Source organism: Ovis canadensis, chromosome 4 (genome assembly GCF_042477335.2).
Source record: "Ovis canadensis isolate MfBH-ARS-UI-01 breed Bighorn chromosome 4, ARS-UI_OviCan_v2, whole genome shotgun sequence".
Classification (NCBI taxonomy): Eukaryota; Metazoa; Chordata; class Mammalia; order Artiodactyla; family Bovidae; genus Ovis; species Ovis canadensis.
In genome coordinates, this window is record NC_091248.1 from 122,203,748 (window position 1) to 122,218,372 (window position 14,625).

Below are 14,625 nucleotides of genomic sequence, written 5' to 3' on the forward strand. Positions count from 1 at the left end.
CAAGAACACTGGAATGGGTTGCCATTCCCTTCTCCAGGAGATCTTTCTGACCCAGGGATGGAACCTGCACCTCCTGCATTGCAGGCAGATTCTTTATTGTCCGAGCCACTAGGGAAGCCTGCAGGGTCATCAGATGTGGGTACTAAATAAACATACATAAATACATTTATATATATATATATATATATAAAAGAGCATCCTCTTCTTGGTCTTCCCACCCCCTCATTCCTACCCAATCTTTTCTCTACTCAGAAAAAGAAGAGCTCTCGGAAAATAAGTCATGGTTCATAATTCTAGAGACTTGACCTAGATAGCCTCAAGCTTCTCTCATCATCCTATTCCTAGTTAAGTGTTAGTTGCATCAGTCATGTCTGACTCTTTTCGACCCATGGACTGTGGCCTGCAAGGCTCCGCTGTCCATGGGATTCTCCAGGCAAGAATACTGGAGTGGGTTGCCATTCCCTTCTCTGGGGGGAATCTTCCCAACCCAGGGATTGAACCCTGGTCTCCTGCCTCGCAGGCAGATTCTTTACAGGCTGAGAGCTACCATCTCTGCAGGGCCCAAATTCCAGAAAAAGTCCCAGGCTCAGGTTTGTTCAGGTTCACTTCTGGGTTTGAGACGAGAATGTGGTTTAAAGATAGGACCAAACGCAAGGCCCAGGAGGCCCCATTCCTCACGCAGCAGGAGAGACAGGCCCCAGGAGGATGCCAGGCTCCACGCGATCCTGCCCCAGGGGGTCAGTCCCTCCTGAGCTGCCCACGACACAGCTGCCCAGCTGAGTGGGTGGCAATGAAGGGCATGGTGGTCTTCACTAGCGTGAGAAGGGAGACATGTGACTACAGAGAGAGAAACCCAAGAGGAGACAGTTTACTGCTTATGAAGGCCACTGGCTCATCTGTGGAGCAAGGAGAGCAAACAACATAAACGGACGCAACCGTCGGAGGCGACAGAGCCCCACTCCATTTCTCCAGGACCACCGTCCGGAGGTGCAGGGGAAGGACAGATGGGCCAGGCCTCCTCCTTCTCAAATCAGCATTTGGCAAAATGAGCCCTGGAGTCCAGTCTCTCCTTCAGCTTCGAGCCCCGTCTCCTCCGGGGTGCTCCAGCCGTCTCTGGCAGGACAGGCTCTTGGTTCTTGGCTCCTCGACTAGGGGCCATGGCTACTCTTGTCTTCTTCTTTGGGGGCCGGGGGCCGCTCCTCTGGGGCGGCCGGTGGTTCCTCCCGGGCCTGGCTGAGCAGGGGTCTTCCTGCTGCAGGCAGGGTGCTCTCGGGCAGCTGGGTGAGGCCCGGGGATGGCGGCCTTCCCGAAGCCTGCGCGTAGGGAGCGGCAAACAGGTCCAGGAAGCAGCTGTCCCCTCCTGGGGGGCCTCCCAGAGCCTGCAGACAGAAGGCACTGGGGAATGGCGAGTCTGGCAGGCAGGGGTCGGCCCAGGGCACCGCACCTGTGGGGCCAAGCACAGAGCGCGCGGCATGAAGGGGCCCCAGTGCAGTCTCGGCGACGGAGCCCCTCCCTGCTCCACAGAGACACGGGCCAGGACCCCAGAGTGGGCCTCCCTTCAGGACCAGGCACCCACCCCCCATATCTCGAGGGCCTGGGGTTGGGGGATAGTGACACAGAATGCACTGTGGGCCGGGCGCCCCCTCACACGTGCGAGAGGAGCCCGGGAACCAGAGTCTTCTCCCCCTTCTTCTTCTGAGTCTCCTAGGGCAGTAACTCCAGGATATTCGGGGTCCAGGTGGCCCCTCGGACACTCCCATCAGCTTCCATCTACTCTGAGTGTTTCATGCCCGTCACTCCTAGTCCTCACCAAGCCCTCAAAGAGATAGGAATGGTATTCCCACTTCAGAATCCAAGAAGCTCAGGAGAACTAGTGATGACTGAGCTGGACTCCATGCTTGGCTTTGCCTCCCTCCAAAGCTCTCTCTCTTGGAGAAGAAAATGGCAATCCACTCCAGTACTCTTGCCTGGAAAATTCCATGGATGGAGGAGACTGGTAGGCTACAGTCTATGGGGTTGCAAAGAGTCGGACATGACTGAGCGACTTCACTTTCTTTCTTTCTATAGTTCCTTTTGGAGATGGAAATGGTAACCTACTCCAGTGTTTTTGCCTGGAGAATCCCATGGATGGAGAAGCCTGGTGGGCTACAGTCTCTGGGGTTGCAAAGAGTCGGACACGACTAAGCAACTAACACATACACAAAGCTCTCTCTTATTCTGCTCTGAAACCTCCAGGAAACTGGAGGACGAAGAGCTTCACCAAGATAGCCCCCGTCCTGGGGCTCTCTCCCCTCTCACCCTCCTCAAACACTGTGGGGGGGCTTCTCTTCCAGCCCCGACTCACCCACGTTCCCGGCCAGCGGCTGCAGCAGGACGGGCCCCGACGGAGGGCCTGGGAAATAGCCCTGGGATGAGCCCCCGCCAGGGCCACTGGACAAGGCAAAGAGAGGGTCTTCGGGCAGCGGCGGAGTCAGCGAGCTGGGCAAGGGGAAGGGGTGCAGGTATGGAAACTGGGGCTGCGGGGGTTGGAAGAACTGGGTCTGTGGCGCCTGGGAGAAGGAGAACGGTCCTGGCTGGCTGCTGCTGGGTTGGTACTCCTGGGTCTCCAGATCCTCTAAGTATGAGCATGCAGGGGGTGGAGTGATGCTGTGGGGACAGAGAAGAACTTCCTGAGGCTCCGATGGTTTCATTCCTACCACGCCCTTCCCCCCACCTGCCTCTCCACAAACCCCAGGCCTGTGGCCTCCTCCTCTTCCTGCTCCAGCTTCTCACCCTCTTCTCCTCTACAGCTGTGATGTCCTGATCCTTCCCCTCCCCATCCCCTCACCCTTTAACCCTCACTACATTTACTAACTCCTTGTTTCTCTCGGGGCTTCCCTGGTGGCTCAGACGGTAAAGAATCTGTCTGCAATGCAGGAGACCCAGGTTCAATCCCTGGGTCAGGAAGATCCCCTGGAGGATGGAATTGCAACCCACTCCAGTATTCTTGTCTAGGGGGCGGGGAAACCCCATCTCTCAGTTACCCTCTCCACTCCCAAGCTCCATCCATCCTTCCTCCTCCTGTGCCTCCCCCAGGATAGCTCAGTACGGCCCCGTGAAGTGGTGGACAAGTACCTTGTTCCCCACAACCCACAAGGACCATCCTTGTGGCTGCTGTCGCTGCTCAGGGAATCCAGCATCAGCTGGGGGGCATGCACAGGGCCGAGGGGAAAGGGAAGGTTGGCTCTTCGGACAGGTGGGGGGCTGAAGAGTGGGGGTGTCACAGGCCTTCTCTGGGGGCCCTCATTCTGCAGGTTTGGGCCCAGAGTCTGGTCAGACTTCAGCAGCATGGACGGCTCTGGGAACAAAAGTCCACGGGGGTTGTGAGAGTAAGACAATGGGGGGGGGGTCACAGCCTTGGCAATGCTGGAGGGGGTTAGAGTGCAAGAGGCCTGGGCCTCCCGAAGGGGCCCCACTGAACAAAACCATGGAGAGCTCTGGCCGCTCCCAGGTTTTCCAAGAAAGAGCCCTTTGACTTTGCCGTCTTCCCCAGACAACCCTCAGAAGGCGGTCGGCTCACCTGGAAGGGAGTCCTGAGGGAGGGTCCCAGGCTCCAGGATCGTGGACTCGGTAGGTGGCAGCTCGGCCACAGAGCTGGAGGCAGACAGATCAGAGACTGCAGGTCAAGGAGTCCCTGGTCTATGACCGGGGCTTCCATGTAGGGAAAGGGACCCACACATTCAAGCTCTGTCTCCCTACGAGGCACTGGCAAGTCCCAATCCCACCTGGTCCAAATCCCTCTAAATATCAGCCAACAACTCACTCGGACCGTAAAGAAGCCGCCTGAGATGTGGGAGACCCGGGTTCAATCCCTGGGTTGGGAGAAGCCCCTGAGAAGGGAATGGCCTTCCGTTCCACTATTCTTGCCTGGGACATCCCATGGACAGAGGAGCCTGGTAGGTTACAGTCCGTGGGGTTGCAGAGAGGTGAACTTGGCTAAGCGACTCACACACACATGCCCCATTATGTGCTCAGCCTTCCAGCACCTTCCCCCTTCTAGACCCCAGGATCCCAGCTTAGACCCTACGTCCTGCTCACGAGGAGGGGCCAGGAAGGGGAGAGGCTTACCTGCACTGGTTGCTGGCGGAGGCTGGGGTAACGGCAGGACCAGCAGGTGCATCCTTATTCTCCTTCCCGTTCATTTTTCGCCACTTGGCCCGGCGATTCTGGAACCACACCTGTAGGGGAAGAGACGCCTGAAGAGCAGGGCAGAGCCTGAGGCTCGGGCCCGCCGGCCCATGACGACTGTGACCGAGGAGGTCCCTGCACCACTCAGACTGGCATGAAGGGTTCATCTAGATGGGGTCTGAGTCACCTCCCTGCGTCCTCTAAGGCTGCGGCCGGGTGGAAACAGGAAAAAACACAGCCCTGGCTGAGGCCTCGCTCCAGCCCCTGTTGGGGAGCTGCCGAGTACTTGCTAAGCTCCCCCAGAGTCCCGGCATGTGGGCTCCCCTCCACCCCCAGATCAGGGGAGTCAGCACCCTTTACCATGATGCGCTGGGGGGTGACCCCCACTGTCTGGGCGATCTCCCGGCGCTTATCGCTATCTGGATAGTGGTCGTCTTGGAAGAGCCTTTCTAGCTCCTCCAGCTGGTCTGGAAGAAGAAAACACTGGCTTTGAGGATGAACACCAGTGATGAGGAAGCAGAGGAGAAACACACGCCTTCCAGGCGGGACCACTGTCCCTAGCCCAAGGGCCTCCCACAGCCTGGTGGCTAAGTTCCCCCAGTAGGCTGGGGCCTTCTCTGGCTCGGGCACTGTGGCAGGGAGCTGCCTGGTGGTTACTTTCCTGTTTCTTCCATGTTCCGATAAGAAAATGCAACCTTTCCCTCTGAGGGTCAGAAGTCATGGCCCTGCATAGGTCAAGAGACGTTCCAGCCAAGGCGATGCATAAGCTAACTGCACTCCCGTCTCCTGGGGCCACGTTCCCAGAGATTGACACCAGGTCCCTCGGGTTTCCTCCCACTTCAGGGACTTACCCGAGCGGTACAGCGTGCGGGTCTTCTTCCGGACCTGGCAGGTCACTTCCGGGGACCTCTTCTCCTTCTCCAGGTTTTGGTTGTTCTGGGCCAGTGTGTTGAGGAGGTTGGCCACATGGCAGGACCCCCGGCCTAACCCACAAGGCACTGGGTTGTACGTGGCCCGGGCCGGGTTAGCGCTGCTGGGAGATGCCGTTGAGGCCGGACCCACATCCCTAGGCTTCTTCTGCTCGCCGGCGGCTGGAGAGTAGGGCCTCTTCCCCAGCCTCCCCTCCGTCCCCGGAAAGGGAGGCCCTTGCCCCTGAGGCTGGGGTCTAGGTGAGGCTAGGCTCCTGTCTTCGTGGAGAGCCCCTGGGCTGGGCCTCTGGCAGGCTCTCCCAGCCCCAGCCCCTTCCCCAGGAGCCTCTGACGGCCGCTTCTCCCCAGAGATGGTGCAGGAAAGAGGCATGACCTTGCCTGGGGTGTCCTGAGTGTAGGGGGCTGACCTCTGCAGGGCTTCCTCGTCCTCCTCCAGCCTGGCAGCAGGGGACTTGCCTCCACCCCCCTGGCCTGTGGAGAGCCAGCACCCCAACTTCAGCCCAGGAGAAGAGCCTGGCCCAGGGGAACGTGCTCCTCCCTGGTGGGCAGCTGGTGTCCTGTTTGACCTTAAGCTTTCACTTGTCTACTTAGCAAATGCGGTAACAGTTCCAGGCGTGCCTTCCTAACTCGGCTACTGTGAGGATCACATGAGGGAATCCTTCTTGCCTGGAGAATTCCATGGACAGAGAAGCCTGGCAGGCTACAGTTCATGGGGTAACAAAGAGTCAGATACGACTGAGCTACTAACACATAGGTACATATGCAGCTTGGAAAAGCGAAAGCACGCAGATGCTACCATGAGGGGTCTGAGCTCGTGAAACTAGATGGTGGGGGAGTGATCCTAATTTGGGAGGAACTTACTCCCTGGGAGTTCCCAGTTTTCTCCCAGACACCTGGATTGTGAGTTTGAGACGGAGACTCTGCAGCTGATCAGACTGGATCCTGGTCCTGCTCCGGACACAGCGTCAGGGCTGAGCAGGGACACGGCAGGACTGAGTGGTGTCCGGGGGCCCAGACAAGAACATCAAAGGGGAGCTAACAGGAATGTCTACCCTCATCTCCCACAGAACTGGCTCTTTCCTCAGTGACCCTCCTCACTCCTATACACACCCTCATCCCCTCCCTGCAAAGCGGGACCTCAGCCAACGGCCTGGAGCCCAGGCCAGCCCCCCTTTTACAGGTGACCTGACGGGCACTGAACGTTCCCATCACTCAGCCTTCAGCTTGTCTGTCCTTTTCTGAGCTATGACTGATTGATCAGGAGTTTACCAGGTCCTGGGCATGGTGCTAAGCACATTTCAGAGATCAGCCCGGTCTATATTTAATCCCTGTGAGGAAGGCACAGGCATCTCTCCCTCTAACAGATGAAGAAACGCAGATGGCAGAGCTCAGTGACTTGCCCAAACTCACAGCGCAGGGCTCTTGTTCACTAGATGGAGCCCTTCCGAGGGTCACCAACCTGCCCCTCATTTCCCTCCCAGCTTCTTCATAACCTCCAGAACTCTCTCAGGTATAGGAGCTGCTGTGTTATTTCTTACAAAACTGGAATTTTTTTAAATTTTCTTGAATATTTTTAAGTGGATACTCACTGGTGTTTTGTTTTGGCCCCCACAGCATGTGGGATCTTGGTTCCTCCACTAGGGTCTACCCAGGCCCCCTGCATTGGAAGCGCCAAGTCTTAACCTCTGGACCATCAGGGAAGTTTCCAAGAGCGAGTTTTTCTGTTTTATTTTGTTGTTAATGAAAGTTGCATGAGATTGACTAGCTTAAGGAACAGCTTTCTAACAACATGTAAAGAAAGATGTAGGTCACAGGCTAAGGTGCTTTGTCAGATGGTTCCCTAGTGTACAAGCTGGTGACCAGGGTTTACAGGCTTCTACTCCATAACTAAGCCAAGAGGCCGGATGGGGATGCGGAAGAAGGGACACACTGCTTTTACAGTAATTTTGGAGCACTGGAGCCTAGCAAACCTGGTACATAGTAGGTGGTCACTAACAGCAATGGATCAGAGTGATAGCTTTCCTAAAGTATCTCAGCGGTAAAGAATCCGCCTGCCAATGCAAGAGACCCTGTTCCAACCCTGAGTCAGGAAGACCCACTGGAGAAGGGAATGGCACTCCTTTGCCTCGAGTATCCTTCCCTGGAGAATTCCATGGACAGAAGAGCCTGGTGGGCTACAGTTCATGGGGTCGCAAAGAGTCGGACACGACTGAGCGACTGAAGAACAAATCAGGGTGATAGGCCCTGGTAAGAAAGGTGATGAGTCTTGGAACCTAGAACAGCAGAGCCTCAACCCTGCTTTCCTTCTCTGTGTGTAGAGAGATCAGAACCCCAAAACGGAAGGGTACCGTGGGGCAGGCTCCCTGGCCCGCGACACCCCCTCGAATCCCCCTCAGTTCCCAGCCCTGACCCTCCCTCCCGAGCTCTAGAGGCCTGGCCGCTGGGCCCCCGGGCTCCCGCGCACTCACCCCGCAACTCCGGGCCGCGCTCCCGGGTGGGCTCCATGGCCTGGACTCCCGCACGGGGCCGCCCGCCTGCCCGCCGCCTAAAGAAGCCTCGCGCGCGGGCAGGTGTGCGTCTGCGAGGCCCGCCCGGGAGGGCGGCGCGCGGGGCAGCTGCAGGGCGCGAGGCCCGGGGGCCACGCAGCTGCCCGCCCCCGCCGCGGCCGAGAGGGGCGGGTGCGGCCGCTCCCTGGGGCTGGGGGGCGGTGCACGCGGGGCGTGGGCGACAGCCTGGCTCCAGGAGGCTGCAGCAGCCACCAGCGCCCACCATCTCCCAAGGCCGGCCTTGGCACTGGGCTCCGGTGGCGGCTTGCGCCTTGAGACGGAGTCCTTCCTTGGGAACCAGGAAGGCGACTTCGGGAGCCACTTATCCTGGGAGCCCCAAACCACTGCTCCACTGAGGTTCCCCCAAGCCTAAACCCCCAAGACCCCGTGCCGACTGGAAGGTTCCCTAGAGCCCCGAGCTAGAAGAAGCCAGACCACACGGCGAAGTCTACACGTCTCGGATGGACACAGTTGCAGGAGCCCCGGAGGCCTCAGGTAAGCGGGCGGAACGCCGGGAGGCCTGTGTGCTGCTCAAAGTTTTGGCCTCAGTTTTCACCCGCTTGAGAACACTTTTACTCGCCGAAAATGGGCGGAGGACACAGAACAAAGATCCTACAGGCGCGATCTTTGTGACTCTTCGTTCAGAACGGTTCTTGCCTTCTTTATAAAAGAATTTAAGAATTTAAAATTCTCACGGCGTCGTCCTCCCATCTGCGCTTGAGTGGGAGGTGATGGCCAAATCGAAACAGGTGCTTGGGGGTGGGGGTGGGGGGCCGTCCAGGACCGAATCCAGGTGTTTTGCTTTTAGGATTGAAAAGACTCTGGACAGCGTGTGCTTTCAGGCTGTAATCACCTGTTGGTATGTTTTTTTCTGTGCCTTAAATTCTTTTGAGGTGCTTGAATATACGTGTGAACTTTGGAAGCCTGGCCGTTCTAAAATATAGACTTATGAGCGAGTTAATTTTGTGATAACATGATCAAAATTCCAGGCCCTCTGGTGTTTCATTCTGACTCCGGTAAGAGCAATATCCTCAGGTAAATAAGCGGTTTAGAGTTTGGGACCAGTTTCAGGTAGAAACCCAGGCCATGTGAGCAAGAAAGAGAGGGCAGCTAAGTGGCTTTGTTTGTGAAAAGTCGCTGTTTGGTGACATGGTGGTAAATGGAATACAGTAGTCTGCCTGAGTAAGCTTTTATAGGACACTGTCTGCCAGGCCTGGTGCAGAAGCTTACTGGCCGAGAGGGGATTAGAACAAGGACACAAGAGAAGGAACAGTGTCCATTCCCCAGGGAGGGCAGTGGTGGGTTAGAAGGAGTCACAGAGGAGCAGGAGGCTCTGCTGGACTCGGATTGGGGGCGGGGTCAGGAAAGGCCTTCCCGGAGTGGGTAACACAGATCTGTGCGCTGAAGGTGAGGGAGAGGCATTGCTACTATGTCACAGCCCTGCTTAGACTCTGCGGTGCCCCCTGCCCGCCTGTGTGATAAAAACCAAGCTCCCTGACCAGGAGAGGAGACTTCCGAGGTCTGGCCCTTTTCTCTGAAGCCTTAGCTCGCCTGCTGCCCTCATCCACGTGTCCCAACTGTATCTTCTCTTTTGACCTTGTGTTTTTCAAGGAGCCTTTGCTGAAACCCCTTGGATCAGAATTTCTTTGGGAATTTGTTTAAAATGTAGCTTCCAGGCCCCAGTCCCAGACATGTTAATTGGTCGGTCCAGAGAGACATCTAGAAAGTGTAACAAGCCTCTCAGCTCAGTTCAGTCACTCAGTCGTGTCTGACTCTTTGTGACCCCATGAATCGCAGCACGCCAGGCCTCCCTGTCCATCACCAACTCCCGGAGTTCACTCAGACTCACGTCCATCGAGTCAGTGATGCCATCCAGCCATCTCATCCTCTGTCGTCCCCTTCTCCTCCTGCCCCCAATCCCTCCCAGCATCAGAGTCTTTTCCAATGAGTCAACTCTTCGCATGAGGTGGCCAAAGTACTGGAGTTTCAGCTTTAGCATCATTCCTTCCAAAGAAATCCCGGGGCTGATCTCCTTCAGAATGGACTGGTTGGATCTCCTTGCAGTCCAACGGACTCCCAAGAGTCTTCTCCAACACCACAGTTCAAAGGCATCAATTCTTTGGCGCTCAGCCTTCTTCACAGTCCAACTCTCACATCCATACATGACCACTGGAAAAACCATAGCCTTGACTAGATGGACCTTAGTTGGCAAAGTAATCTTTGCTTTTGAAAATGCTGTCTAGGTTGGTCATAACGTTTCTTCCAAGGAGTAAGCGTCTTTTAATTTCATGGCTGCAGTCACCATCTGCAGTGATTTTGGAGCCCCCCAAAATAAAGTCTGCCTCTCAGGTGATTCTTATTCACGTTAGAGTTTGAGACACTTGGTAGATCTGCAAAAACAAAGTCAACTGAAACCATCCTGGGGATGGGAGTGGGGAAAGTGGGTGGTGTGGGGTCTTTGTGGGAGAAGGACCTTTTGTCCTTTACTGAGGTGGGTGTCTGCTGTAGTGCAGAATTAATCTCTTAATATTAGGCTATCCTATCTCATTAAGTTAAGAATAAATCATCCTTCCCTGCCATCATTTATGTTATATTTTCTCTCTGGTTGCCCTCTGCCTGGGTGAAGGTCAGAAGAGCAAAGACTGAATTACCCATAGACTGGCTGCCACCCTTGCACAAAACTTGGAAAAATATGAGGTCTAATTGTCTAAAAGGGTTTGCTCTGAGGCTTAGGGAATTGAAGATGTTGGCATTTTCTCTTTTTTTTTTAGAGTCTGTGATTTTATTAATAATTCTTTGGCCAAAAGTGAAAATACAGATTGAAGGAAGAAGATGCTGGCATTTTCTAAATACGTAAATGATTGAATTTGTTAGGCTTCGGCTATGACATTCGGAAAATTGAAGTTCTCTTTCTTCTTCTTTCCATTTTTCCTTCAATAATAGTCTTGCCTTGCTGTTTTATGGCTTTTCAAAAATGGTATGGTTTTGTTTGTTAATTTACAGGAATATTTGATTTAGTTACTGTATGTGAATTTAGTCTAAGAAGGCTTGGGGGTGTGTCTTGATGTGTTTGGTTGAGAGGGAGTGTTTTTATAATATATGCTGTGAAGAGTTCCATCTTTCACAGAGAAGTTTCAAGGGAAGAAGGCAGAGAAGGGGGATTGCTCTTTATTGGGAGGGCAAAAGCTTCTATTTTGGGGTACTTGGAAATATTTATTTCTAATTCTTGGTATAAGGCATCTTCGTGATCTTTAGGCAAGTTCATGTATGAAACCTCGTTTAGAGGGAAGGGTTTCCTTTAGGGGTAGGGGAGGGGGTTGTCCTTAGTTTTCAGAGCCAAACTGTAAACCACCTCCTGTATCCTTTTAGGAAGAGCCATTTATTCCAACCTCTTTTCTTCTCCTTGGTAGAATGACATCAAAAAAGAAGAGATCTGATGCTACTAAAGAATATAATTAACCATACAGTTAATTTGCTGCTGCTGCTCAGTCACTTCAGTCGTGTCCGACTCTGTGTGACCCCATAGATGGCAGCCCACCAGGCTCCCCCGTCCCTGGGATTCTCCAGGCAAGAGCACTGGAGTGGGTTGCCATTTCCTTCTCCCACAGTTAGTTTAAACACGTGAAATAAGCATTATCTGTCCTTCCTCCCTCCTTCTCTATAATGAGGAAAATAACCAGTAGAAGGCGGTTGACTGAGAAACGTTTTCAAAGCAGAAACACGGGGTAATTCATTCTTGGCCTCCATGCCTCCACAGGAGTACAGGGCAACAGGTCATTGGAAGTCCTGGCACCAGAGGCAAGAGCGCAGTTGTGAAAGGCAGAAATGTGAACAGGCCCTGGGTCAGGAGCTCACAGTCCCTGCAAACATGGGAGGTCAGGGCCCCAGGAAGCAACCAGGAGGACAGCATCGCCCAAGGCAGAGGAGGGCAAAGGGGAACAGGATGTCCTGAACCTGAAGAAGGCACGTGGCTGGACAATCAGATGAATGCCTTGGGCTCACTGCGACAAAGCTGAGGGTGGCCGCGACCGGGGGAGACACTGGGGGCTGCTAGAGTCTCTGCGGAGCTGCTTTGTTTGGGAAACCCCAGGAAAGGCTGGTTGGAGGTTGCTGGTGATGGGCATTGGGAACACCTGGCTTAGAGCAGAACCCGCCCCGGCAGTGAGCAAACAGGTTCTGGCATGAATGCTCCTGATCACTTCTAATCCCCATGCCCCAGACTCCCAAGGTTTTCTGCATCTAACAAGAATAGTGAGTCTGTCTAAGCAGTGTGGTTGCTGCTGCTCATTTTTAACTAGGCTGTGTTCATAATAAGGGGCTTCCCAGGTGGCTCAGATGGTAAGAAAACAAACAAACAAAAAAACCCAAAAAAGCCCACCTACCAGCGCAAGAGATGCAGGTTTGATCCCTGGGTCAGAAAGGTCCCCTGGAGAAGGGAGTGGCAACCCACTCCAGTATTCTTGCCTGGGAAATGCCATGGACTGAGGAGCCTGGCAGGCTACAGTCCATGGGGCTGCAAAGAGTCAGACACGACTTAGTGACTGAACAGCGACAGCTCATATCACCATGGCTTGTGTTTTTGCAATTTGCAAAGCGCTTTCCCTTCCACCCGAATCCCCTCCCTATGCACCTCTGTTTTACAGGCAGACGGTTTCCTTTCTGCTCCCTTCTGCCCCTCTCCGGGATTGCAAAGCTGGATGCTCACTAGGGCCTGGAATACGAACTCACCTCAAAAGCTGGCCCCGACCTTCCCTCAGGCTGCATCTGTGTCTCCCTTCTCCTGTCTCCCCCGACCTACACCCCCACTCCTGTCTCCTCAGAGTCTCCTCTGGTTCTAACCCTCTCAACCTCGCCCTGGATGGCCCTCGCCTTCTCATGCCTCAGGGCCACAGATCACATTGTTTATAGGCCTGAAACGTCCAGTCCCTTTTTACTTCTGGCAAAGTCTTACTCACACTTCAAAGCCCAACGCGTGTATTCTCCTTCCTGGGAAGCCTGTCTTGGCTTTCCAGCGCCGGAAGGAACTGCTCCTTCCTGCGTGCTCTTGCTGTGCCCTGTTCCCAACGTTGTGTTATACCACCTAACCCAGGCTCACCAGAGGAGAAGTCTGTGAACTCTCTACCAGCCGCTGAGTTCTTACGCCTTAATAAACATCTGTTCACACCAGGCGCTTCCTCTCTGCTCTGCAAATATCAGCTCCCTGAATTTCCACAGCCCCAGAAGGTTCTGTCATTAGCCCCATTTTATCACAAAGAAACTGACAGAGAGAGCTTATGTGCTTTGCCAAAGGTCACAGAGCTGGTAAGCGGCACACCCAAGAGCTGAACCCGGTTAGTCTGGTTCCCGCCTGTACTCGTTTGTAACCACTGGGCTTTCCTGTTTATTTCATTTATATCTATGTCAAAATCCTCCTGGGCTTGGCATGGCGGCTTGCACACAAGGATCAGTAATTGTTCATTGACCAGAAATTGATCACCATCGCCAGGAGTTAGAGAGCAGAGGAGGGAGGGAGGTGGCTGTTCCTGGGCAGGAGAGCAGCGCTCATGGAGCCGTTCTGAATCCTGACCGTGGTGGTGGTTGCATGAGTCTACACTGAGATAAAATGGCATAGAACTAAATGGGGTTGGGGGCTTCCCTGGGGGCTCAGGCGGTAAAGAATCTGCCTGCAATGCAGGAGACCAGGGTTCGATCCCTGAGTCGGGAAGATCCCCTGGAAAAGGCAACCCACTCTAGTATCCTTGCCTGGAGAATCCTATGGACAGAGGAGCCTGACAGGCTACAGTACATGGGGTCACAAAGAGTCGGACACGACTGAGTGGCTGACACACACTGAAACAGAGTTGACCCTGAAACAGCATGAGTTTCAACTGTACAAGTTCGTAAATGTGCAGATTTTTTTTAAAATAATAAATACTGTAGAATTACATGGTCCATAGTGTGTTAGCAGATGTGGAACCTCACATAGGGAAAAGCCACAGATACAGAGGCTGATTATAAATTGTGCATGGATTTTCCACTGTGCAGAGGATTTCGACTGACCTCTGCGTTGTTCAAGGGTCAAATATATATGGGACTCTCGAGGCAAGAATACTGGAATGGGTTGCCATTTCCTTCTCCAGCGGATCTTCCCGATCCAGGGATCGAACTCAGGTCTCCCACTTTGTAGGCAGATTCTTTACTGTCTGAGCCACTGGGGAAGCCAAGTCCAGGCAAGAATCCTGAAGAGGGTTGCCATTTCCTTCTCTAGGGGATCTTCCCGACCCAGGAATCCAACCCAGGTCTCCTATATTTCAGGCAGATTCTTTACTAACTGAGCTACGAGGGAAGCCCCAAGTATATGTACATAGACATGCAAATGAGTCTGTGTAAAAACTGGTGAAATCTGAGTAAGGTCTGTGGATTATACCAATATCAGTTTCCTGGTGTGATTTTATACTGTAGTTATGCAGGATGTTACCACTGGGGCAAAGGAATATGGGATCTCTCTGTATGATTTCTTAACACTTCCTGTGAAACTACAATTATTTCTCTGATGTCCAGGTGTAGGGTCATGGCTCCCAGGAGAAGGTGCTCTGCCAGGAGCCCTCAGGGTACGGAAAGAGAGCTCTGCCTTCTGACCAGAGTGAGTTTGTTACTATTCTTTCCTTGCTTTCAGGACATGGACTCGTGTCCTCCTGGGCTTTGATGCCTTCATCGTCTCCTGTGACCTGGTTACCCATCCCCTCCAGAGCCAGTTAATCGTGTGAAAGGTGAGGTCACATCATGGTCAGCAGATTCCTCTGGGCTTAGGGCACCAAGCTTTAAGGCCCACTAACATTAGAGTGACAATTCCAGCTCTTTGGAATTGAAGATGACCTGCCCTTGTGTTTACACTGTCTCCTTTTGCTTGATATCAATCAAGAGCAGGATCACTAGTGTAGGAAGCTACCAGCAGCTTCCTTTGCCTGCTAGAGGGGATGGTGAAATATTAGGCATGCGTTTAA

At 53.8% G+C, this 14,625-nt stretch overlaps 1 protein-coding gene across 1 annotated transcript in view; it reads right to left on the reverse strand.

The window, feature by feature from the left end:
* Nucleotides 1-1,148: 1,148 nt before the first annotated feature.
* Nucleotides 1,149-14,625, reverse strand: part of NOBOX (NOBOX oogenesis homeobox) — a 38,011-nt gene continuing 24,534 nt past the window's right edge. Inside the window, exons 5-12 of the mRNA XM_069588912.1 lie at nucleotides 7,507-7,931; nucleotides 5,019-5,567; nucleotides 4,528-4,634; nucleotides 4,108-4,217; nucleotides 3,560-3,633; nucleotides 3,115-3,337; nucleotides 2,345-2,646; nucleotides 1,149-1,444 (exon numbers count right to left, since the gene is read on the reverse strand). Of these exons, the coding sequence (XP_069445013.1) occupies nucleotides 1,149-1,444; nucleotides 2,345-2,646; nucleotides 3,115-3,337; nucleotides 3,560-3,633; nucleotides 4,108-4,217; nucleotides 4,528-4,634; nucleotides 5,019-5,567; nucleotides 7,507-7,931 (2,086 nt within the window). The remainder of the gene's footprint in view (nucleotides 1,445-2,344; nucleotides 2,647-3,114; nucleotides 3,338-3,559; nucleotides 3,634-4,107; nucleotides 4,218-4,527; nucleotides 4,635-5,018; nucleotides 5,568-7,506; nucleotides 7,932-14,625) is intronic.